The 26,501-nt window shown below is 59.2% G+C and overlaps 1 protein-coding gene across 1 annotated transcript in view; it reads left to right on the top strand.

Annotated features, from left to right (window-relative positions):
* Positions 1-25,179, top strand: part of NEURL4 (neuralized E3 ubiquitin protein ligase 4) — a gene marked incomplete at both ends in the record, with an annotated part of 30,550 nt that extends 5,371 nt beyond the window's left edge. The window contains 20 exons of the mRNA XM_054295422.1: positions 1,314-1,495; positions 2,095-2,180; positions 2,847-3,009; positions 3,560-3,761; positions 5,678-5,754; positions 6,086-6,164; positions 6,796-6,965; positions 8,499-8,624; positions 10,827-10,972; positions 12,089-12,292; positions 12,886-12,984; positions 14,257-14,433; positions 15,345-15,425; positions 15,532-15,669; positions 17,004-17,162; positions 18,223-18,402; positions 21,694-21,787; positions 23,037-23,101; positions 23,628-23,676; positions 25,055-25,179. Of these exons, the coding sequence (XP_054151397.1) occupies positions 1,314-1,495; positions 2,095-2,180; positions 2,847-3,009; positions 3,560-3,761; positions 5,678-5,754; positions 6,086-6,164; positions 6,796-6,965; positions 8,499-8,624; positions 10,827-10,972; positions 12,089-12,292; positions 12,886-12,984; positions 14,257-14,433; positions 15,345-15,425; positions 15,532-15,669; positions 17,004-17,162; positions 18,223-18,402; positions 21,694-21,787; positions 23,037-23,101; positions 23,628-23,676; positions 25,055-25,179 (2,602 nt within the window). The remainder of the gene's footprint in view (positions 1-1,313; positions 1,496-2,094; positions 2,181-2,846; positions 3,010-3,559; positions 3,762-5,677; positions 5,755-6,085; positions 6,165-6,795; positions 6,966-8,498; positions 8,625-10,826; positions 10,973-12,088; positions 12,293-12,885; positions 12,985-14,256; positions 14,434-15,344; positions 15,426-15,531; positions 15,670-17,003; positions 17,163-18,222; positions 18,403-21,693; positions 21,788-23,036; positions 23,102-23,627; positions 23,677-25,054) is intronic.
* Positions 25,180-26,501: the final 1,322 nt, after the last annotated feature.

Raw genomic sequence — 26,501 nt, 5'->3', positions numbered from 1 at the left:
CATTGGGGACATTGGGGACATTGGGGACATGGGGACATTGGGGACATTGGGGACATGGGGACGTTGGGGACATTGGGGACACTGCCACATTGGGGACACTGGGTACATTGGGGACATTGGGGACGTTGGGGACATGGGGACAGAGGGGACATTGGGGACATTGGGGACATTGGGGACATGGGGACAGAGGGGACATTGGGGACATTGGGGACATGGGGACAGAGGGGACATTGGGGACATGGGGACAGAGGGGACATTGGGGACACTGCCACACTGGGGACATTGGGGACATTGGGGTCAACGAGGGCCGGACGGCGCTGCGGCCACAGTGAGTGACCGCGGGGACGTGGGGACGGTGGGGACATGGGGGACACTGCGGATACTGCCACATTCGGGACATTGGGGACATCGGGGTCAATGAGGGCCGGACGGCGCTGCGGCCACAGTGAGTGACCATGGGGACATGGGGACATTGGGGACATTGGGGACATTGGGGACATTGGGGTCAACGAGGGCCGGACGGCGCTGCGGCCGCAGTGAGTGACCGTGGGGACACGGGGACATGGGGACATTGGGGACATGGGGACATTGGGGACATTGGGGACATTGGGGTCAACGAGGGCCGGACGGCGCTGCGGCTGTAGTGAGTGACCGCGGGGACACTGGGGGGATTGGGGGGATTGGGGATGTAAGGGACATTGGGGACATTGGGTATATTGGGGACAACGAGGGCTGGACGGTGCTGTGGCTGCAGTGAGTGACCATGGGGACATGGGGACATTGGGCATGTCAGGGACATTGGGGTCAGTGAGGACTGGATGGCGCTGTGGCCACAGTGAGTGACCACAGGGACAGTGGGCACAGAGGGGGGACATTGGGGACATTGGGGACATTGGGGACATTGCAGATATTGGGGATAGTGGGGTCAACAAGGGGACTGGGGACTTTGGGGGGACTGGGGACACTGGGGACATTGGGGACATCGGGGTCAGTGAGGGCTGGACGGCACTGCGGCCACAGGGAGTGACCATGGGGACAGTGGGGACCAAGGGGGGACATTGAGGACATTGGGAATATTGGGGACATCAGGGACACTGGGGACATTGGGGGGATTGGGGACAGAAGGAGTACCCTGGGGGAATTGGGGACATTGTCCCCTCTGTCCCCAGTGCCACGGATGACTTCAACCGCGGCGTGGTGCTGAGCGCGCGGCCCCTCGGGGACAACGAGTGTCCCGGTGTCCCCACGGTGTCCCTGTGTCCCCAATGTCCCCAGTGTCCCCATGGTGACAGTGCTGTCCCCAATGTCCCCAGTGCCACGGATGACTTCAACCACGGCGTGGTGCTGAGCGCGCGGCCCCTCGGGGACAACGAGCTGTTCCAGGTGCGCCTGGACAAGATGGTGGACAAGTGGGCGGGGTCCATCGAGATCGGCGTCACCACCCACAACCCCGCCTACCTGCAGCTGCCGTCCACCATGACCAACCTGCGCTCAGGTGTGTCCCCTGTGTCACCTCTGTGTCACCTGTGTGTCACCTGGGTCACCTCAGTGTCCCCATTGTCCCCACCCCAACCCCGCCTACCTGCAGCTGCCATCGACCATGGCCAACCTGCGCTCAGGTGTGTCACCTGGGTCACCTGGGTCACCTCAGTGTCCCCTGTGTCACCTCAGTGTCCCCTGTGTCACCTCAGTGTCACCTGTGTCACCTCAGTGCCACCTCAGTGCCACCATCCCAACCCCAGCATGACCAACTCGTGCTCAGGTGTGTCACCTGTGTCCCCAAGGTGACATCCTTGTGTCCCAGAGGTGACATTTCCATTTCCATCAGTAGCACCAATCCCACTGATGTCCCCAACATCCCCAATGTCCCCAAACTCCCCAGCATCCCCCACTGTCCCCAGTGTCCCCCAATGTCGTCAATGTCCCCAATGTCCCCCAATGTCCCCAAAGTCCCCAATCCCCCCAATCCCCTCAATGTCCCCAAAGTCCCCAAAGTCCCCAATGTCCCCCAATGTCCCCACTTTCTCGAATCCCCCCAATGTCCCCAAAGTCCCCAATGTCCCCCAATGTCCCCAATGTCCCTGATGTCCCCAGGCACGTGGATGATGACCGGCAACGGCGTCATGCACAACGGCACCACCGTGCTGGACGAGTACGGCCACAACCTGGACCGCCTCAAGGTGGGGACGCCGCGGCCGCCGGGGCCACCGGGGCGCGGCAGCAGCGCCGTCCCCGCGTCCCCACGGCCATCGCTGTGCCCGCGTCCCCACGGCCGCCCCTGTCCCCGCGTCCCCATGGCCGTCCCTGTCCCCGCGTCCCCACGGCCATCGCTGTCCCCATGTCCCCACGGCCATCGCTGTCCCCGCGTCCCCACGGCTGTCGCTGTCCCCATGTCCCCACGGCCATCGCTGTCCCCGCGTCCCCACGGCCATCGCTGTCCCCGCGTCCCCACGGCCATCGCTGTCCCCATGTCCCCACGGCCGTCGCTGTCCCCATGTCCCCACGGCCGCGCCTGTCCCCATGTCCCCACGGCCATCGCTGTCCCCATGTCCCCACGGCCGTCGCTGTCCCCGCGTCCCCATGGCCGTCCCTGTCCCCGCGTCCCCACGGCCATCGCTGTCCCCGCGTCCCCACGGCCATTGCCGTCCCCACGGCCGTCGCTGTCCCCGCGTCCCCATGGCCGTCCCTGTCCCCGCGTCCCCACGGCCATCGCTGTCCCCGTGTCCCCACGGCCATCGCTGTCCCCGCGTCCCCACGGCCGTCCCTGTCCCCGTGTCCCCACGGCCATTGCCGTCCCCACGGCCGTCCCTGTCCCCATGTCCCCACGGCCGCGCCTGTGCCCGCAGGCGGGGGACACGGTGGGCGTGGTGCGCAGGGACGATGGCACCCTGCACTTCTTCGTCAACGGCGTCGCCCAGGGGCCCGCGGCCTGGAACGTCCCCCCCAACGTCTACGCCGTGGTGGATCTGTACGGGCAGGCGGCGCAGGCCACCATCGTGGACGAGGGAGGTGGGTGGCACCTTGGGGACATCGGGGACGTCGGGGGGACTGGGGACACTGGGGACATTGGGGGGATTGGGGACACTGGGGACATTGGGGGGATTGGGGACATTGGGGATATTAGGGACATCGGGGACATTGAGGGGATTGGGGACATCGGGGACATTGGGGGTCAGGATCTGTACGGGCAGGCGGCGCAGGCCACCATCGTGGACGAGGGAGGTGGGTGGCACCTTGGGGACATCGGGGGGATTGGGGACACTGGGGTAATGGGGACATTGGGGACATCGAGGACATTGGGGACATGAGGAAAATTCGGTGTTTTGGGGACACAAAAAATCTTGAAGAACTTTGGGGACCTTGAGAGCATTGGGGACACCAGGGGACCTTGGGGACACCGGGGGACATTGGGGACACCAGGGGACATTGAGGGACACCGGGGGACCTTGGGGACAACAGGGGTCATTGAGGGACACCGGGGGACATTGGGGACACCGGGGGACCTCGGGGCGGCCGCGGGACCCCGAGCGCGGCCCCTCACGCCGCGCGGTGTCCCCAGAGGCGCCGGCGCCGCCGGGGGCCGGCTCGGAGGGCGGCAGCGCCGGGGGCAGCCCCGAGGGCGCCTCCCCGGGCGCGTCCCCGAGCGACCTGCGCTTCCACCGGCTGCACGGCGCCAACGCCGTCATCACCAACGGCGGCCGCACGGCGCTGCGCCAGAACTGCCGCTCCGAGTTCAACGACGCCATCGTCATCTCCAACCGGTGAGCGCACACAAAATCCTTAACAGTCCCCCAGAAAGTCCGCTCAGAAACAGCCAAATCCCAGAAAACCCCATTAAAATCCCAGAAAACCCCGTTAAAATACCCCAAACATGGCCAGAACGGCCGCTCCGAGTTCAACGACGCCATCGTCATCTCCAACCGGTGAGCGCACACAAAATATCCCAAAAATCCTTAAAAAACCCCCAAAAAATCCACCCAGAAATGGTGGAAACCCAAAAAACCCCATTAAAATACCCCAAACCTGCCCCAAACCCGGCCAGAACGGCCGCTCCGAGTTCAACGACGCCATCGTCATCTCCAACCGGTGAGCGCACACAAAATCCTTAACAATCCCCCAAAAAGTCCGCTCAGAAACAGCCAAATCCCAGAAAACCCCATTAAAATCCCAGAAAACCCCGTTAAAATACCCCAAACCCGGCCAGAACGGCCGCTCCGAGTTCAACGACGCCATCGTCATCTCCAACCGGTGAGCGCACCCAAAATATCCCAAAAATCCTTAAAAAACCCCCAAAAAATCCACCCAGAAATGGTGGAAACCCAAAAAACCCCATTAAAATACCCCAAACCTGCCCCAAACACGGCCAGAACGGCCGCTCCGAGTTCAACGACGCCATCGTCATCTCCAACCGGTGAGGGGACCCAAAATCCTTAGAAATCCCCCAAAAAATCCACTCAGAAACAGCCAAATCCCAAAAAAACCCATTAAATTCCCAAAAAACCCCGTTAAAATACCCCAAACTGGCCCAAAACCCAGCCCCGACCCGGCCAGAACGGCCGCTCCAAGTTCAGTGACGCCATCATCATCTCCAACCGGTGAGCAGACCCAAATTCCCAAAAATCCAAAAAAACCCCAAAAAAATCCACCCAGAAATGCCGAAATCCCAAAAAACCCCGGTTAAAATACCCCAAACTGGCCCAAAACCCAGCCCCGACCCGGCCAGAACGGCCGCTCCGAGTTCAACGACGCCATCGTCGTCTCCAACCGGTGAGGAGATCAAAATATCCCAAAAATCAAAAAAATCCCCCCAAAAATCCACCCAGGAATCCCAAAATCCTGAAATCCCAAAACCACGCTGTTAAAATCTCAAAAACCCCGTTGAAATCCCCCAATCCCACCCCAAACCCAACCGTTCCCCATTTGTGGGGTGTCCCACCTCTGAGTTTTGGGGTCATTTTCCCGTTTTTGGGGTCATTTCCCCATTTTTGGGCTGTGGGTTTGGGGTGTCCCCACTTTGATTTTTGGGGTGATTTCCCCATTTTTTTGGTGTCCCATTTTTGGGGTGTCCCCGCTCTGATTTTTGGGGTAATTTCTCCATTTTCGGGGTGTCCTGTTTTTGGGGTATTTCATTTTTGGGGTGTCCCCGCTCTGATTTTTGGGGTAATTTCTCCATTTTCGGGGTGTCCTGTTTTTGGGGTATTTAATTTTTGGGGTGTCCCAGCTCTGATTTTTGGGGTAATTTCTCCGTTTTTGGGGTGATTTCCCCATTTTTGGGGTGATTTCCCCATTTTTGGGGTGTCCCCTTTTTCGGGTGTCCCAGCTCTGATTTTTGGGGTGATTTCCCCATTTTTGGGGTGTCTCCACTATGATTTTTTGGGTGTTACATTTTTGGGGTGTCCCCGCTCTGATTTTTGGGGTGATTTCTCTGTTTTTGGGGTGATTTCTCTGTTTTTGGGGTGATTTCCCCATTTTTGGGGTGTCCCAGCTCTGATTTTTGGGGCGATTTCTCCGTTTTTGGGGTGTCCCAGCTCTGATTTTTGGGGTGATTTCTCTGTTTTTGGGGTGTCCCAGCTCTGATTTTTGGGGCGATTTCCCCATTTTTGGGGTGTCCCAGCTCTGATTTTTGGGGTGATTTCCCCATTTTTGGGGTGACTTCTCCGTTTTTGGGGTGTCGCAGAGCCCTGCGGGACGGGGAGCTGTTTGAGATCGTCATCCAGAAGATGGTGGATCGATGGTCGGGGTCCATCGAGGCCGGTGAGGGGACACTGGGGACACCTGGGGGGACACTGGGGACATTGGGGACATTGGGGACATTGGGGATATTTGGGGACATTGAGGACTTTGAGGACATTGAGGACTTCGGGGACACTGTGGACATTTTGGGACATTTGGGGGTTTGGGGGCATTTGGGGACTTTGGGGACATTGGGGACATTGGGGGGATTGGGGACATTGGGGACATTTGAGGACATTGGAGACACTGGGGACATCAAGATCAGCACAGAGGTGACACCAAGGGATGTGGAGGGACCTTGGGGACACTGGGGACACCCCAGGGTGACAGAGGCGTCCCCGTGTCCCCGCAGGTGTCACCGCCATCCGCCCCGAGGACCTGGAGTTCCCCAACACCATGACAGACATCGACTACGACACCTGGATGCTCAGGTGGGGACACCCGGGGACACCTGGGGCCACCACTGTCCCCAATGTCCCCGTCCCTGTGTCCCCAATGTCCCTGCGTTCCCATGGCTGTGTGTCTGTCCCTGTGTCCCCAATGTCCCTGTGTCCCTGTCCCTGCGTCCCCATGGCTGTATGTCTGTCCCCAATGTCCCTGTGTCCCCATGGCTGTGTGTCTGTCCCCATGACCATGTCAGGGCTGTGTCCCCACAGTGTCCCCATGTCCCCAATGTCCCCAATGGTGTCCCCATGGCAGCGGCACGGCCGTCACGCAGGACGGGAACACCATGCGGAACAACCACGGCTGTGACCTGTCCGTGTGTCCCTCTGTCCCCATGGCTGTGTGTCTGTCCCCAATGTCCCTGTGTCCCCATGGCTGTGTGTCCGTCCCCGTGGCTGTGCCAGGGCTCTGTGGCTGTGTCCCCAGTGATGTCCCCAATGTCCCCACAGCGGCACGGCCATCATGCAGGACGGGAACACCATGCGGAACAACCACGGCTGTGACCTGTCCGTGTGTCCCTGTGTCCCCATGGCTGTGTGTCTGTCCCCGTTCCTGTCCCCGTGGCTGTGTCAGGGCTGCGTGGCTGTGTCCCCAGTGATGTCCCCAATGTCCCCACAGCGGCACGGCCATCATGCAGGACGGGAACACCATGCGGAACAACTACGGCTGTGACCTGGACGCGCTGGGCACGGGGGCGCGGATCGGGATGATGCGCACGGGGGGAGGGGACCTGCGCTACTTCATCGACGGCACCGACCAGGGCGTGGCCTGCTCGGGGCTGCCACCAGGTACGGGGACACGGGGACACTGGGGACACTGGGGACACTGGGGACACTGGGGACACTGGGGACAGCCAGGGCGTGGCCTGCTCGGGGCTGCCACCAGGTATGGGGACATTATGGGACATTGGGGACACTGGGGACACTGGGGACACTGGGGACATTGGGGACACTGGGGACACTGGGGACAGCCAGGGCGTGGCCTGCTCGGGGCTGCCACCAGGTATGGGGACATTATGGGACATTGGGGACACTGGGGACAGCCAGGACATTGAGGACATTGGGGGACATTGGGGACACTGGGGACACTGGGGACAGCCAGGGCGTGGCCTGCTCCGGGCTGCCACCAGGTACGGGGACATTATGGGACATTGGGGACACTGGGGACAGCCAGGACATTGGAGACATTGGGGGACATTGGGGACACTGGGGACACTGGGGACAGCCAGGGCGTGGCCTGCTCGGGGCTGCCACCAGGTACGGGGACACGGGGACACTGGGGACATTGGGGACATTGGGGACACTGGGGACAGCCAGGGCGTGGCCTGCTCGGGGCTGCCACCAGGTACGGGGACACGGGGACACTGGGGACATTGGGGACATTGGGGACACTGGGGACAGCCAGGGCGTGGCCTGCTCGGGCTGCCACCAGGTACGGGGACATTATGGGACATTGGGGACACTGGGGACACTGGGGACACTGGGGACAGCCAGGGCGTGGCCTGCTCGGGGCTGCCACCAGGTACGGGGACATTATGGGACATTGGGGACATTGGGGACACTGGGGACAGCCAGGGCGTGGCCTGCTCGGGGCTGCCACCAGGTATGGGGACATTATGGGACATTGGGGACATTGGGGACACTGGGGACACTGGGGACAGCCAGGGCGTGGCCTGCTCCGGGCTGCCACCAGGTATGGGGACACGGGGACACTGGGGACATTGGGGACACTGGGGACAGCCAGGACATTGGGGACATTGGGGGACACGGGGACACTGGGGACACTGGGGACATCCAGGGCAGTGGGGACATTGGGGACATCCAGGGCGTGGCCTGCTCGGGCTGCCACCAGGTACCCTGGGGACACCGGGGGACACTGGGGACATCCAGGGCATTGGGGACATTGAGGGATTGGGGGCCATCAAGGTGGTGACCCTGAGGTGACAGGTGACACAGGTGACACTCAGGTGACGCAGGTGACACTCAGGTGACACTCGGGTGTGTCCCCAGAGGCGTACGCCGTGGTGGATCTCTATGGTCGGTGTGTCCAGGTGTCCCTGAGCTGACACTGAAGTGACACAGGTGACACACAGGTGACACACAGGTGTCTCTAAGGTGACACAGGTGACACTGAGGTGACACTCAGGTGTGTCCCCGTGTCCCCAGAGGTGTACGCCGTGGTGGATCTCTATGGTCGGTGTGTCCAGGTGTCCCTGAGCTGACACTGAAGTGACACAGGTGACACACAGGTGACACACAGGTGTCTCTAAGGTGACACAGGTGACACTGAGGTGACACTCAGGTGTGTCCCCGTGTCCCCAGAGGTGTACGCCGTGGTGGATCTCTACGGTCAGTGTGTCCAGGTGTCCCTGACCGGCGCCTCCGGCCCCACGGACAACAGCCAGAGCCCGGGGGCGGGGCCCGACAAAGCCCCGCCCCCTTCGCCAGGTACTGGGAGGGGCTGGGAGGGGACTGGGTTGTACTGGGTTATACTGGGAGGGACTGGGAGGGACTGGAAGGTGCCCCCACCCCACTGACCACTGACCACGGCCACTGACCCCTGCCTACACTGACCATCGCACTGACCACACTGACCATCGCACTGACCACACTGACCATCGCACTGACCATCGCACTGACCACTGACCACACTGACCACTGACCACGGCCACTGACCCCTGCCTACACTGACCATCGCACTGACCACACTGACCATCGCACTGACCACACTGACCATCACACTGACCATCGCACTGACCACTGACCATCGCACTGACTGTCACACTGACCATCGCACTGACCGCTGACCACACTGACCACTGACCACGGCCACTGACCCCTGCCTACACTGACCATCGCACTGACCACGCTGACCATCGCACTGACCATTGACCATCGCACTGACCATTGACCACACTGACCATCGCACTGACCACTGACCACACTGACCACTGACCACGCTGACCATCACACTGACCATTGACCACACTGACCATCGCACTGACCACACTGACCCCTGCCTACACTGACCATCGCACTGACCACACTGACCATCGCACTGACCATCACACTGACCACTGACCACACTGACCATCGCACTGACCATCACACTGACCATCGCACTGACCACACTGACCATCGCACTGACCACTGACCCCTGCCTACACTGACCATCGCACTGACCACACTGACCATCGCACTGACCACACTGACCACTGACCACACTGACCATCGCACTGACCATCACACTGACCATCGCACTGACAACACTGACCATCGCACTGACCGCTGACCACACTGACCACTGACCACGGCCACTGACCCCTGCCTACACTGACCATCGCACTGACCACACTGACCATCGCACTGACCGCTGACCACACTGACCACTGACCACACTGACCATCACACTGACCATCACACTGACCGTCACACTGACCATTGACCACACTGACCATCGCACTGACCACTGACCACACTGACCACTGACCATCACACTGACCATCGCACTGACCATCACACTGACCATCACACTGACCACTGACCATCACACTGACCATCATACTGACCATCGTACTGACCATTGTACTGACCATCACACTGACCATCACACTGATCACTGACCATCGCACTGACCATCACACTGACCATCGCACTGACCACTGACCATCGTACTGACCATCACACTGACCATCACACTGACCATCGCACTGACCATCGCACTGACCACTGACCACACTGACCACTGACCACACTGACCATCGCACTGACCACACTGACCATCGCACTGTCACACTGACCGTCACACTGACCATCACACTGACCACTGACCACGCTGACCACTGACCACGCTGACCATCACACTGACCATTGACCACACTGACCATCGCACTGACCACTGACCACACTGACCACTGACCATCGCACTGACCATTGACCACACTGACCATCGCACTGACCACTGACCACACTGACCACTGACCATCGCACTGACCATTGACCACACTGACCACTGACCACACTGACCATCGCACTGACCATCACGCTGACCATCGCACTGACCACTGACCATCGCACTGACCACACTGACCATCGCACTGACCATCACGCTGACCATCGCACTGACCACTGACCATCGCACTGACCACACTGACCATCGCACTGACCATCACACTGACCATTGACCACACTGACCATCGCACTGACCACTGACCACACTGACCACTGACCATCACACTATCGCACTGACCATCACACTGACCATCACACTGACCACTGACCATCACACTGACCATCACACTGACCATCGCACTGACCACTGACCATCATACTGACCATCACACTGACCATCGCACTGACCACTGACCATCATACTGACCATCGCACTGACCATCACGCTGACCATCACACTGACCATCGCACTGACCACTGGCCATCGCACTGAGCATCACACTGAGCATCACACTGACCATCCCTTTTCCCACTGACCATCACACTGACCATTGACTATTGCACTGGCCATCACACTGACCATCACACTGACCATCCATTTCCCCACTGACCATCACACTGACCATCCATTTCCCCACTGACCATCACACTGACCATCCATTTCCCCACTGACCACCACACTGACCGTTGTGTCCGCAGCTCCGGGTCCGTGCCAGCGCTTCCACGGCCGCTGTGGGCAGAACGTGGCGCTGGCGGCCGAGGGCCTGGGCGCCGCGCGCGTCTCCGGCTACTGCCACGGCCTCGTCTTCAGCCGCTCCCACCTGCGCCCCGGGGAGCTCTTCGAGGTGGGCGGGGCCGCGGGGCCACGCCCACTAACGGGCGTGGTCACCTGGCGGGGTGGGGAAAGGGCGCTGTCGCTTTAAGGGGTGGGTGTGGCCATTGCGGTCGTTGTGGGCGGGGTTACCTGGGAAGCCACGCCCCGAGGCGGGGCAAGAAAAGGGCGCTGTTCTTTTAAGGAAATGGGTGTGGCCATTTTGGGTGTGGCCATTGTGGGCGGGGTTATCTGGAGAAGCCACGCCCTGGGGTGGGGCAGGATTGAAAAAGGGGACTGTTGCTTTAAGGGGTGGGTGTGGTCCGTGTGGCCATTGTGGGCGGGGTTACCTGGCAAAGTCACGCCCCAGGGAGAGGCAGGATTGGAAAAGGGCACTGTCACTTTAAGAGATGGGTGTGGCCATTGTGGGTGGGGCATAGGGATAGGCCACACCCTCAATTAGCAAGCTTCCCCCCCCAGGTCAATTGGAACACCCCCAGGTGAGTTCTGGGCTCACCTGTGCCCCGCCCATCCCAGGGCTAAGCCCCGCCCACCCCAGGTGTGTTCATGGTTAAGCCCCGCCCATCCCAGAGCTAAGCCCCGCCCATTCTAAGTGCAATCAGGGCCCTCCCCTCACCCTCACCTGTCCCAGGTGTGTCCCTCACCTGTCCCACCCTCACCTGTCCATGTCTCACCTACCCACGTGCGCATTGAAGCCCTCGATGAGAGGTGGGCGGGGTCAGTATGGGTGGGGTTGTCCCAGCTGTGTCCCAGGTGTATCTCAGGTGTATCCCAGGTGTATCCCAGATGTATCTCAGGTGTATCTCAGGTGTATCTCAGGTATCTCAGGTGTATCCCAGGTGTATCCCAGGTGTATCCCAGGTGTGTCCCAGGTGTATCTCAGGTATCTCAGGTGTGTCCCAGGTGTATCTCAGGTGTATCCCAGGTGTATCTCAGGTGTGTCCCAGGTGTATCTCAGGTATCCCAGGTGTATCCCACCCTCACCTGTCCGTGTCTCACCTGCCCAGGTGCACATCGAGGCCCTGGAAGAGCGGTGGGCGGGGTCAGTGTGGGTGGGGCTGTCCCAGCTGTGTCCCACGTGTGTCCCTCACCTGTCCCACCCTCACCTGTCCGTGTCTCACCTGCCCAGGTGCGCATCGAGGCCCTGGACGAGCGGTGGGCGGGGTCTCTGCGGGTGGGGCTCACGGCCCTGCCCCCCCCCGGCCCCCCCGCCCTGCCCCCCTCCCTGCTGGACCTGCCGGCCCCGCCCACCTGGGCGGTGACGGGGGCCGAGGTGCGGCACAACGGCAGCCAGGTGCGGCACAACTACGGCGTCAGCCTGGACAGACTGACGGTCAGTGCCCACCTGGGGGGTTTGGGGTCACCTGGGGGAGGTTTGGGGGGGTTTGGAGTCACCTGGGGGAGGTTTGGGGGGGTTTGGGGTCACCTGGGCTCACCTGAGCTCACCTGGGGTTACCTGTGTGGGGTTTGGGCTCACCTGGGCAGTGAGCAGGGCCCAGGTGCGGCACAACTACGGCGTCAGCCTGGACAGACTGACGGTCAGTGCCCACCTGGGCTCACCTGGGGGGTGTGGGGTCACCTGGGGGAGGTTTGGGGTCACCTGGAGAGGGTTTGGGGTCACCTGGACTCACCTGGGGTCACCTGGGGGGGATTTGGGGTCACCTTGGGTCACCTGGGGATGGATCTGGGGGATAATTTGGGGTAAATTTGGGCTGTTTTGGGTTAAATTTCGTCTCTCTCAGGTGGGGAACCGGCTGGGGATGGATCTGGGGGATATTTTGGGTTAAATTTGGGTTATTTTGGGTTAAATTTGTGGCATTTTGGTCTCTCTCAGGTGGGGAACCGGCTGGGGATGGATCTGGGGGTGGTTTTGGGTTAAATTTGGGTTATTTTGGGTTAAATTTGTGGCATTTTGGTCTCTTTCAGGTGGGGAACCGGCTGGGCGTGCGGCGGGGCCCGGACGATTCCCTGCACCTGGTGGTGGACGGGCAGGACATGGGACCCGCGGCCACCGGGGTGGCCAAGGTAACACCTGGGCACACCTGGGCACACCTGGGGGCACCCAAAACACACCTGGGCACACCTGGGGGCACGCAAAACACACCTGGGCACACCTGGGGAGGGGTAAAACACACACCTGGGGAGGAAATACACACCTGGGGGCACCCAAAACACACCTGGGCACACCTGGGCACACCTGAGGGCACCTGGGGAGGGGTAAAACACACACCTGGGGAGGAAATACACACCTGGGGGCACCCAAAACACACCTGGGCACACCTGGGCACACCTGGGGGCACCCAAAACACACCTGGGCACACCTGAGGGCACCTGGGGAGGGGTAAAACACACACCTGGGGGGGGAAATGCACACCTGAGGGCACCCAAAACACAGCTGGGGGGCACCTGAAACACACCTGGGCACACCTGGGGGGGGAAATACACACCTGGGGGCACACCTGGGCACACTTGGGGACACCTGGGCACACCTGGGGGGGGAAATACACACCTGGGGGCACACCTGGGCACACTTGGGGGGCACAAACATACACCTGGGCACACCTGGGGTGGTGAAAACACACCTGGGGATACCTGGGCACACCTGGGGATACCTGAGGGCACACCTGGGGATGCCTGGGCACACCTGGGGGGGCTCAGTGGGTACTTGGGGGTACCTGGGGGTACCTGGGATACACCTGGGACACACCTGGGCGCACCTGAGGGGGACAAATACACACCTGGAGGTACCTGGGGCACACCTGGGATACACCTGGGCACACCTGGGGGCACCTGGAGCACACCTGGGATTCCCTTTGGCACACCTGGAGGCACTTGAGGCACATCTGGAACACACTTGGACACACCTGGGGCACACATGGGGCACACATGGGGATACCTGGGGGCACCCAAAACACACCTGGGCACACCTGGGCCACACCTGTGGGGGATTAACTGTCACCTGGGCACACCTGGGAAACACCTGAACACACCTGGGGCACACCTGGGGTACCCAAAACACACCTGGGCACACCTGGGGCACACCTGGGGGTACCCAAAACACACTTGGGCACACCTGGGCACACCTGGGGCACACTTGAGCATGCCTGGGGCACACCTGGGGTACTCAAAACACACCTGGGCACACCTGGGGGTACCCAAAACACACCTGGGCACACCTGGGCACACTCCATGACATCACCCCCCCCCTCTTTCCCATCACTTCCTGTTATGGGCGGGGCCATGCCATCACGCCCCGCCCCCTCTCTGACGCCACGCCCCCTCTGTGTGACGTCACAGAACGCGTTCGTGGCCCTGGACCTGTACGGGCGCGTCACCGCCGTGTCCATCGTCAGCGCGGGGGGCGGGGCCGGCGGGGGCGGGGACGGCCCCTCCCCCACCCCCAGCCCCTCCCCCAGCCCCTCCCCCAGCGAGGCCCCGCCCCTCGCCCCGCCCGGAGGGGACGGAGGAGATTGGGTGAGAGGGGGAGGGGTGGGGCTGGGAGGGAACTGGGATGGAACTGGGAGGGGGGATTGGATTATACTGGGATATACTGGGAGGGGATTGGATTATACTGGGATGGAACTGGGAGGGGATTGGATTATACTGGGATATACTGGGATATACTGGGATGGGACTGGGGTATACTGGGATATACTGGGATATACTGGGAAGGGGTTGGATTATACTGGGATATACTGGGATATACTGGGATGGGACTGGGATGGACTGGGACATACTGGGAGGGGACTGGGTTATACTGGGATATACTGGGATATACTGGGATGGGACTGGGGTATACTGGGATATACTGGGAGGGGATTGGGATGGACTGGGATGAACTGGGAGGGACTGGGATGGACTGGAATATACTGGGAGAGAAGTGGGTTATACTGGGATGGACTGGGAGGGGATTGAGGGAGACTGGGAGGGGACTGGGATTAACTGGGTTGTACTGAATTGCACTGGTTTGTACTGGGAGGGACTGGGATGGACTGGTTCATACTGGGAGGGAACTGGGGGGGCCTGGGTTATACTGGTTTGTACTGGGCGGGGCTGTGCTTGCACTGGGGGGGTTTTTGCTCCCCCAGTTTCCTCCAAAATCCCCTTCAAACTCCCCCCAAAATCCCATTTAAATTCTACAAAATCCCCCAGATTTTTCCCAAAACCCCAAATTTTCCATTTTTAACCCCAATCCAGGGTCCCCCCACATTCCTGGGCTGCCACAGCAAGAACATCGAGCTGTCCCTGCCCCATTTAACCCTTTAAATCCCCCCCAAAACCCCTAAAAGCCCCCTAAAAAACCCCAAAAATTCCCTTTAAATCCCAATAAACTTCCCCAAACTCCCCCCAAAGCCCCAAATTTCATGGTTTTAACCCCAATCCAGGGTCCCCCCACGTTCCTGGGGTGCCACGGCAAGAACATCGAGCTGTCCCTGCCCCACTTTAACCCTTTCAAACCCCCCAAAGTTCCATTTAAACCCTATAAAACCCCCTAAAATCCCATTTAAACCCCCCAAAATCCCATTTCAATTCCCCAAAACCCCAAATTTTGGTTTTTTCACCCCAATCCAGGGTCCCCCCACGTTCCTGGGGTGCCACGGCAAGAACATCGAGCTGTCCAACGGCGCCCGCACGGCCACGCGCGTCAGCAGCTACAACCAGGGGCTGGTGCTGGTGGGGCAGCCCCTCCCCCCGGGGCGGCTCTTCCAGGTAACCATGGCAACGGCCCTGACGTCAGCGGTGACGTCATCAGGGGCGGGGCGATGTCATACGGGCAGGGGGTGGCGGCGCAGGGGGTGCGGTGATGTCACAGGGGATGGGCCAATGGGGATCCGGGAGTCCTGTGATGTCATCAGGGACACTGTGATGTCACAGGGGGTGGGGAAATGGGAGTAGGGGAGGTGATGATGTCATAGGGGGTGTGGTGATGTCACACAAGATGGGCCAATGGGGATCTAGGAGTCTTGTGATGTCATGGGGGATGTGGTGATGTCACACAGGATGGGCCAAAGGGGATCTGGGAGTCCTGTGATGTCATAGGGGGTGATGGTGATGTCATAGGGGGACACAGTGATGTCATATGGGATGGGCCAATGGGGATCCAGGATTCCTGTGATGTCATTAGGGACACTATGATGTCATGGGGGGTGGGGAAATGGGAATAGGGGATGGTGGTGATGTCATAGGGGAGGTGATGATGTCATAGGGGTGGTTGTGATGTCATAGAGAAGTTGCTGATGTCATAGAGAAGTTGCTGATGTCATAGGGATTGGGCAGTGAGAATCTGGAACAGCTGTGATGTCATTAGGGATGGTGGTGATGTCATAGGGGCTGGAAAAATGGGTATAGAGGAGGTGATGATGTCATAGAGGATTGTGGTGATGTCATACAGGATGGGCCAATGGGGATCTGGGATTCCTGTGATGTCATAGGGGATGGGGTGATGTCATAGGGCATGGGCCAATGGGGGATTGGGGAGATGATGATGTCATAGGGAACAGAGTGATGTCATGGTGGGGCTGTGGGACACTGAGGGAGGAGCAACAACATCACCACATCCCTGATGACATCACTGCTGACGTCACAGGTGCAGATCGACGCCCTGAACCCCCAATGGAGCCAAATGGGGGGGGGGCTTGGGTGGGGTTATTTTGGGGAGGGTGGGGTCTGTGTGACGCTGGGGGTAAATGATGACATCACCACGTCACGATGACATCACTGATGACATCACTGCTGACGTCACAGGTGCAGATCGACGCCCTGAACCCGCAGTGGAGCCGATTTAAGGGGGATTTGGGTTCATTTGGGGGGGTTTCTGTGACACTGGGGGGCACAGTGGGACATTGGGGGTTACTGATGACGTCATATCACCACAATGACGTCACGATGACATCACAGGTGCAGATCGACGCCCTGAACCCGCAGTGGAGCCGATTTTGGGGGGGGGCTGGGTGGGGCTGTTTTGGGGAGGGTGTGGTCTGTGGGACACTGGGGGTTAATGATGACATCACCACGTCACGATGACGTCACCGATGACATCACAGGTGCAGATCGACGCCCTGAACCCGCAGTGGAGCTCCTCCCTGGCCCTGGGGGTCACCGGGGCCCCCCCCGGCCGCTCCCCCCTGCCGGCCTGCGCCCACGGCCTCAAACGGCCGGCCTGGATCCTGCAGCGGAGAGCCGTGTTCCACAACGCCAGGAAGGTGGGAAAGCACCCCAAAAACACCCCGAAAATATCCTGAAAATATCCCCAAAATATCACTGAAATATCCCCAAAATATCCCCAAAATATCCCCCAAAACACCCTGAAAATATCCCCAAAATATCACTGAGATGTCCCCAAAAATATCCCCGAAATGTCCCAACCGCGGCCTGGATCCTGCAGCGGAGAGCCGTGTTTCACAATGCCAGGAAGGTGGGAAAAATACCCCAAAATATCCCAAACACACCCCGAAAATATCCTCAAAATATCCCCAAAATATCACTGAAATTACTGCAAAAATATCCCCAAAAATATCCCCAAAATTACTGCAAAAATATCCCCCAACCCTGGCCTGGATCCTGCAGCGGAGAGCCGTGTTCCACAACGCCAGGAAGGTGGGAAAGCACCCCAAAAACACCCCGAAAATATCCTGAAAATATCCCCAAAATATCACTGAAATATCCCCAAAATATCCCCAAAATATCCCCCAAAACACCCTGAAAATATCCCCAAAATATCACTGAGATGTCCCCAAAAATATCCCCGAAATGTCCCAACCCCGGCCTGGATCCTGCAGCGGGGAGCCGTGTTCCGCAACGCCAGGAAGGTGGGAAAACACCCCAAAATATCCACCAAAATTTCACTTTTAACCCCAAATTTCACTTTTACCCCGATTTTAACCCAAATTTTCCCGTTTTTCCCCAGCTCCGGGACCTGCCCGGCCCCTCCCTGGAGCTGCTCCCGGCCGGGACTTGTGACCCCAAAACCCCCCCAGAACCCCCAAAAACCACCTCGAAACTCACCCAAAACTGCCCCAAAACCTCACTAAATTTGACTTTTATCCCCAAATTTCACTTTTAACCCCAATTTTAACCAAATTTTCCCCCCAGATCCGGGATCTCCCCGGCCCCTCCCTGGCGCTGCTCCCGGCCGGGACCTGAGACCCCAAAACCCCCTAAGAACCCCCTCAAATGACCCCAAATCCCCCCCAGACCATTCCAGACTCCCAAAATTTCACTTTTAACCCCGATTTTAACCAAATTTTCCCATTTTTCCCCCAGATCCGGGATCTCCCCGGGCCCTCCCTGGAGCTGCTCCCGGCCGGGACCGTCCTGGGGCTCCTGGTGGACGGGGGGGGGCGGCTGCACCTCTTCATCAACGGCCGCGACCAGGGCGCCGTGGCCGGGGGGGTGCCCAGCCCCTGCTACGTCCTGCTGGACCTCTACGGGCAGTGCCAGCAGGTGGGGAACCCCGAAAAACCCCAAAAACACCAAAACAAACCCAAAAAACCCCGCTGAAATCGGCCCGGGGGGTCCCGAAATACAGAAACCCCAAAAATCGGGGAAAAACCCCCAAATTCAGGGGTTGAACCATCCCAGACTCACCTGGGCACGGCTGTGGGGTCTTTACGGGCAGTGCCAGCAGGTGGGGAACCCCGAAAACCCAAAAACACCAAAACAAACCCAAAAAACCCATTGAAATCGGCCTGGGGGGTCCCGAAATACAGAAACCCCAAAAATCCCCAAAATCGGGAAAAAAGCCCCAAAATCCCCAAATTCTGGGGTTGAAAACACCTGGGCACGGCTGGTGAGGGGCACCCCGAAAATGGGGAACCCCAAAATCCCCAAAACAAACCCAAAAAACCCCGCTGAAATCGGCCCGGGGGTCCCGAAATACAGAAACCCCAAAAACCCCCAAAATCGGGGAAAAAGCCCAAAAATCCCCAAATTCTGGGGGGTTGAACACAGCTGGGTGTCCCTGCTGGACCTCTACGGGCAGTGCCAGCAGGTGAGGGGCACCCCGAAAACGGGGAACCCAAAAAAACCCAAAACAAACCCAAAAAACCCCAAAACAAACCCAAAAAACCCCGCTGAAATCGGCCCGGGGGGTCCCGAAATACAGAAACCCCAAAAATCGGGGAAAAACCCCCAAATTCAGGGGGTTGAACCATCCCAGACTCACCTGGGCACGGCTGTGGGGTCTCTTTACGGGCAGTGCCAGCAGGTGGGGAACCCCGAAAACCCAAAAACACCAAAACAAACCAAAAAACCCCATTGAAATCGGCCTGGGGGTCCCGAAATACAGAAACCCCAAAAATCCCCAAAATCGGGAAAAAGCCCCAAAAATCCCCAAATTCTGGGGGTTGAAAACACCTGGGCACGGCTGGTGAGGGGCACCCCGAAAATGGGGAACCCCAAAATCCCCAAAACAAACCCAAAAAACCCCGCTGAAATCGGCCCGGGGGGTCCCGAAATACAGAAACCCCAAAAACCCCCAAAATCGGGGAAAAAGCCCAAAAATCCCCAAATTCTGGGGGTTGAACACAGCTGGGTGTCCCTGCTGGACCTCTACGGGCAGTGCCAGCAGGTGAGGGGCACCCCAAAAATGAGGAACCCCAAAAAACCCCAAAAATCCCAAAAACCCAAAACAAACCCAAAAAACCCATTGAAATCGGCCCGGGGGGTCCCGAAATCCAGAAACCCCAAAAACTCCCAAAATCGGGGAAAAAGCCCCAAAAATCCCAAATTCTGGGGGTTGAAAACACCTGGGCACGGCTGCTGGACCTCTACGGGCAGTGCCAGCAGGTGGGGAACCCCAAAAACCCAAAAACACCAAAAAATCCTAAAAAACCCCGCTGAAATCGGCCCGGGGGGTCCCGAAATCCAGAAACCCCAAAAATCGGGGAAAAACCCCCAAATTCAGAGAAAAAATCCCCAAAAAATCTGCGGGTTGGATGCACCTGGGCACACCTGGGCAGTGCCAGCAGGTGAGGGGGCACCCAAAAACGGGGGACCCCCAAAACCCCAAAAATCAGCGAGCTGGAAAAGCCCCAAAATCAGGGACCCCAAAAATCCCGAAAAACGCCAAGAATGAGGGACCCCAAAAAGAAGATTGGGGGACCCCAAAAAGGGTCTGGAATCCCCCCAAAGTTTTCAGGATCTCCCCAAAAAGGGTCGAGGACCCCCAGAAAAGATCAGGGACCCCCAAAAATGGATCAGGGACCCCCCCCCCCCTAAAAAAAGGGTTTGGGACCCCCAAAAAAATGAGTCAAGGAGTCCCAAAAAGGATCAGGGACCCCCAAAAATGGAATCAGGGACCTCCCCAAAAAAGGGTCTGGGACTCCCAAAATATTTTGGTACCCCAAAAAGTGTTTTGGGATCCCCCCCAAAAGGGTTTAGGGACCCCCAGAAGGGTCTGGGACCCCCCAAAAACGGTTTGAGACCCCCAAAAAGGGTTTTGGGATCCCCTAAAAATCCCTGGACCCCCTAAATTGCGTCCAGTGCCCCAAAAAGGGATTGGGGACCCCAAAATGGGGTTGGGACACCCCAAAAAAGGGTCTGGGGACCCCAAAAAAAGATTCGAGGACCACCATAATGGTTTGGGGACCCCGAAAAGGGTCTGGGACCCAAAAAGGGTCAAGGACCCCCAAAAAGAGTCTGGGACCCCCAAAAAAGGATCAAGGACCCCCCAAAAAGGGGTTGGGGACCCCAAAAAAGGGATCAGGGACCCCCAAAAAGGGATCTGGGACCCCCCAAAATGGGGTTTGGGACTCCCAAAATGGCGTCTGGACCCCCTAAAATGGGGTGGGACCCCCCAAAATGGGTTTAGGACCCCCAAAATGGAGTCTGGGACCCCCAAAATTGGGTCTGGGACCCCCAAAATGGAGTCTGGGACCCCCAAAATGGGTTTGGGACCCCCAAAATGGGGTCTGGGACCCCCAAAATGGGTCTGGGATCCCCAAAATGGGTTTGGGACCCCCAAAATGGAGTCTGGGACCCCCAAAATTGGGTCTGGGACCCCCCAAATGGGGTTTGGGACCCCCAAAATGGGGTCCAGGCCCCACTGAAAGGTTTAGGACCACCTAAAATGGGGTTTGGGACCCCCAAAATGGGTCTGGGACCCCCCAAAATGGGTTTGGGACCCCCCAAAATGGGGTCTGGGATCCCCAAAATGGGGTCTGGGACCCCCAAAATGGGTCTGGGACCCCCAAAATGGGGTCTGGGACCCCCCAAAATGGGGTCCAGGCCCCACTGAAAGGTTTGGGACCCCCTAAAATGGGGTTTGGGACCCCCCAAAATGGCGTCTGAGACCCCCTAAAATGGGGTGGGGACCCCAAAATGGAGTCTGGGACCCCCAAAATGGGTTTGGGACCCCCCAAAATGGGGTCTGGGACCCCCAAAATGGGTCTGGGACCCCCAAAATGGGGTCCAGGCCCCACTGAAAGGTTTGGGACCCCCTAAAATGGGGTTTGGGACCCCCCAAAATGGCGTCTGAGACCCCCTAAAATGGGGGTGGGACCCCCAAAATGGAGTCTGGGACCCCCAAAATGGGTTTGGGACCCCCCAAAATGGGGTTCTGGGACCCCCAAAATGGGTCTGGGACCCCCAAAATGGGGTCCAGGCCCCACTGAAAGGTTTGGGACCCCTAAAATGGGGTCTGGGACCCCCAAAATGGGGTCTGGGACCCCCAAAATGGATGTCTGGGATCCCCAAAATGGGGTCCTGCCCCCCAAATCCCGTTGTCCCCCCCAGGTGACGATCGTGGCCGAGGGCCCGGCCGGGGGGGGCTCCCCCAGTGGGGACCCCCGAAATCGGGGGGACGTGGAGAAGGCCGACGTGGTGGATGGTGAGGGGGGACCCCGAAATTGGGGTGGGGGGACCCCAAAATCTGGGGGGATCTGGGAGGGAAAGATCCCAAACTTTGGAGCTTTGGGAGGGGAGGATCCTGAAATTTGGGGGTTTGGGAGCCCAGAATTGGGAGGGACCCCAAAATCTGGGGGATCTGGGACCCTGAAATTGGGGGGAATCCTGAAATTTGGGGGGCTTGGGAGCCCAAAATTGTGGGGGACCCCAAAATTGGGGGATCTGGGAGCCACAAAATGAAGGGAACCCTGAAATTTGGGGGGTTGGGAGGGCTGGGAGCCCCAAAATCTGCGGGTGACCCCGAAATTTGGGGGGTCTGGGAGGGAAAGATCCCAAAATCTGGGGGTTTGGGACTCCAAAGTTGAGGTGACCCCAAAATTCAGGGGGGTCTGAGAGGGGGCAATTCTGAAATTTGGGGTTTGGGACCCGAAATTGGAGGTGACTCTGGAATTCGGGGGGTCTGGGAGGCTCAAAATGGGGGGAACCCCAAAATTGGGGGGGGGTCTGAGAGGGGGGAACCCCAAAATTTGGGGAGTTTGGGATGGGGAGATCCCAAAATTTGGGGAGTTTGGGACCCGAAATGGCGGGAACCCCAAAATTTGGGGGGTCTAGAAGGGGAGGAGCCCAAAATTGGGGGGGTCTGGGAGGGCTGGGATTCCAAAATCTGGGGGGGGGACCCCAAAATTTGGGGAGTTTGGGATGGGGAGATCCCAAAATTTGGGGTTTGGGACCCTGAAATTGGGGGGACCCCAAAATTGGGGGTGTGGGAGAATCTAGGACCCCCAAAATTTGGTGGGTGACCCCAAAATTTTGGGAGTTTTGGACCCCAAAATTTTGAGAACCCCAAAATCCGGGGTGTTTTGAGGAGGGGGAGCCCAAATTTAGGGGTGACCCTGAAATTTTGGGGTTTGGGAGGTGCTGGGACCCCAAAATTTGGGGAAATGGGGTCTGGGAACCCCAAATTTGGAGGCTGAGACCCCAAATTGAGCAGAGACCCCCAAATTTGGGGGTTTGGAGGTGCAGCAACCCCAAAATCAGAGCAATTGGGGCACCTGAACCCCTAAAATTTGATTTTTGGGGGGCTCAAACCCCAAATTTTGGGCAGAAAATCCCGATTTTTGGGGCTTGGGGAGCCTCTGGAAGGGCCAAATTTTGGCCAGGGGGGTTTTGGGACCCCCCCGATTTTTTGGGGGGCTCCTGGGTGGTCTCTGAGCCCCCCCTGTGCCCCCCAGGGGTGAAGGAGAGCCTTTGTTGGGGACCCCCGCGCCCCCCCAGCCCTGCCCCTACCAGGCCCTGTGTGCCGGTTCAAGGACCTGCTGCTGCTGCCAGGTGGGAACTGGGGGGTCCTGGGGGATTTTGGGGTCCTGAGGGGATTTTGGGGGTCCTGGGGGATTTTAGGGGTTTGGGTGGGATTTGGGGGATTTTGGGGGGTTTTGGGGGATTTGGGGGGCCCTGTGTGCCCCATTCAAGGACCTACTGCTGCTGCCAGGTGGGAACTGGGGGGTCCTGGGGGATTTTGGGGTCCTGATGGGGTTTGGTGGGAGTTTGGGGGTCCGGGTGGGATTTGGGGGGATTTTGGGCGGTTTTTGGGGGGATTTTGGGGGGTTTTGGGGGTTCTGTGTGCCCCATTCAAGGACCTGCTGCTGCTGCCAGGTGGGATTTGGGGGTCCTGGGGGATTGTGGGGGTCCTGGGGCAGTTTTGGGGGTCCTGGGGGAATTTAGGGGTTTGGGTGGATTGGGGGATTTTGGGGGGATTTTGGGGGTTTTTGGGGGGATTTTAGGGGGTTTGGGTGGGATTTGGGGGATTTTGAGGGGTTTTGGGGGTTTTGGGGGCCCTGTGTGCTCGATTCAAGGACCTGCTGCTGCTGCCAGGTGGGAACTGGGGGGGTCCTGGGGGATTTTGGGGTCCCTGATTGGGGTTTGGTGGGAGTTTGGGGGTCCCGGGTGGGATTTGGGGGGTCCTGCGGGGTCCTGGGGGATTGTGGGGGGTTCTGGATGGGGTTTGGGGGATTTTGGGGGGTTTTGGGGGTCCCTCATGGGATTTTGTGCGAGTTTGGGGGGGTCCTGGGTGGGATTTCAGGGTGATTTGGGGGGATTTTGGGGGTCCCCGATGAGGTTTTGGGGGGTTTGGATGGGATTTGAGGGGGATTTGGGGGGTCCTGGGTGGGATTTTGGGGGTCCTGAGGGGATTTTGGGGTTCCTGAGGGGGTTTTGGCGTCCCTGGGGTTGGGTTGGGGGGTCCTGGGGGGGATTTGGGGGTCTTGAGGGGAATTGGGGCAGTTTGGGGGGTCCTGGGAGGGATTTTGGGGGGGATTTCGGGGTCCCTGACGCACGTTTTAGGGATTTCTGTGTCCCCAACCCCATTTTCGGGGTCCCCAATCCCATTTTTGGTGCCCCGACCCCATTTTTGGGGTCGCTGCCCCCATTTCGGGGGTCCCCGACCCCATTTTGGGGGTCTCTGACCCCATTTTTCGTGTCCCCAGTCCCATTTTTTGGGTCCCTGACCCCATTTCAGGGGTCCCCAATCCCATTTTCGGGGTCCCTAACTCCATTTATTGGGTCCCCAACCCCATTTTTGGGGTCCCTGACCCCATTTTCGATGCCCCTCACCTCATTTTTGGGGTCCCTGACCCCATTTTGGTGTCCCCGACCCCATTTTGGGGGTCCCTGACTGCATTTTGGGGGTCCCCAACCCCATTTTTGGGTCCCCAACACCATTTTTGGTGCCCCTCACCCCATTTTTGGTGTCCCTGACCCCATTTCGGGGGTCCCTGACCCCATTTTTGGTGTCCCTGACCCCATTTTTGGGTTCCCTGACCCCATTTTTGGTGTCCCTGACCCCATTTTGGGGGTCCCTGACCCCCATTTTTGGGTTCCCTGACCCCATTTTTGGTGTCCCTGACCCTATTTTGGGGGTCCCTGACCCATTTTTGGGTTCCCTGACCCCATTTTGGGGGTCCCTGACCCCATTTCGGGGGTCCCTGACCCCATTTTTGGTGTCCCTGACCCCATTTCAGGGGTCCCTGACCCCATTTTGGGGGTCCCTAACCCCATTTTTGGGTCCCCAACCCCATTTTTGGGGTCCCTGACCCCATTTTCGGTGCCCCTGACCCATTTCGGGGGTCCCTGACCCCATTTTTGGTGTCCCTGACCCCATTTTCGGGGTCCCTGACCCATTTCGGGGGTCCCTGACCCCATTTTCGGGCTCCCTGACCCCGTTTCGGGGGCCTGCCCCCCATTCCCCCCCCAGACGAGTACTTCGCCCCCGAGCCGCGGCGCAGCCGCTGCTTCTGCCAGGGCTGTGAGCGGGGGGGGGCGACCCCCGGGACCCCCGGAGCCCCCCCTGCCCCTGGGCTGGTGCCGCTTCAGCCTCAGGTACCGGGGGGGGTCCTGGGTGGGATTTGGGGGGGTTTGGGGTGGGGATTTGGGGGTCCTGGGTGGGATTTGGGGGTCCTGGGTGGGTTTTGGGGGGTCCTGGGTGGGATTTGGGGGGGCTTGGGTGGGATTTGGGGGGGTTTGGGTGGATTTGGGGGTCTGGGTGGGATTTGGGGGCTTGGGTGGGATTTGGGGGGTCCTGGGTGGGATTTGGGGGGTCCTGGGTGGGTTTTGGGGGGTCTTGGGGGGATGTTGGGGGTCCTGGGTGGGATTTGGGGGGTCCTGGGTGGGAGTTGGGGGGTCCTGGGTGGGATTTGGGGGTCCTGGGTGGGATTTGGGGGGGCTTGGGTGGGATTTGGGGGGGTTTGGGTGGGATTTGGGGGGTCCTGGGTGGGATTTGGGGGGTCCTGGGTGGGTTTTGGGGGTCCTGGGTGGGATTTGGGGGGTCCTGGGTGGGATTTGGGGGGGTTTGGGGGAGGATTTAAGGGGATTTGTGGGAGGTTTGGGGGGTCTTGGGTGGGTTTTGAGGTCCTTGGGGGATTTGGGGGAGGTTGGGAGGATTTTGGGGGGGTTTAAATGAGGTTTTGGTGGGCTTTGGGGGGAATTGGAGGGTCCTGGGTGGGTTTTGGGGGATTTGGGAGGATTTTGGGGTATTTGGGGGGGCTTTAAAGTTAGGTTTGGGGGATTTGAGGGGAGGTTTTGGGGGTCTTGGGGGGTTTGGAGGGAGTTGGGGGGTCCTGGGTGGTTTTGGGGGCGGCTGGGGGGGAATTGAGGGGTCCCCGGGGAATTGGGGGAGTTTGGGGGGATTTGGGGGGCTTTAAAGGGGGTTTGGGGTGGAACTGGGGTTGTTTAAAGGGGTTTGAGGGGAATTGGGGGGTCCTGGGAGGAGGTGTGGGGGTGTTTGGGGGGTCCTGGGGGCGGAAATTGAGGTGAATTGAGGGGTCCCGGGGAGGGGCTGGAGCGTCTTGGGTGGGTTTTGGGTTGGTTTGAGGGGTAATCGGGGGGTCTGGGGGGTCTAAGGGGTTTTTGGGGGGATTTCAGGGGTCCTGGGATGGTTGAAATGAGGTTTGAGCAGGTCCTGGGTGGGCTTGAGGGCGACTGGGGGGGTCCTGGGGGGGTTGGGGGCAATTGGATGGTTCTGGAGAGGGTTTGGGGGCTCCTGGGTTAATTTTGGGGTTCCTGGGGTAATTTTGGGTTCCCGGGTTTAATTTTGGGGTTCCCGGGTTAAATTTCGGGGTTCCTGGGGTAATTCTGGGGAGGTGTTGGGTGATTTTTAGCGGTTTCCGGGTGGTTTTTGGGCTGGTTTTTGGGGTTTTTGGGGT

The sequence above is a fragment of the Melozone crissalis genome, unplaced genomic scaffold (assembly GCF_028551555.1).
Source record: "Melozone crissalis strain CALT ecotype California unplaced genomic scaffold, PUWL_Pcris_2 ptg000724l_1, whole genome shotgun sequence".
Taxonomy (NCBI): Eukaryota; Metazoa; Chordata; class Aves; order Passeriformes; family Passerellidae; genus Melozone; species Melozone crissalis.
Note: the sequence above shows the minus strand (reverse complement) of the source record. Positions and strands in the feature narration are given on the sequence as shown.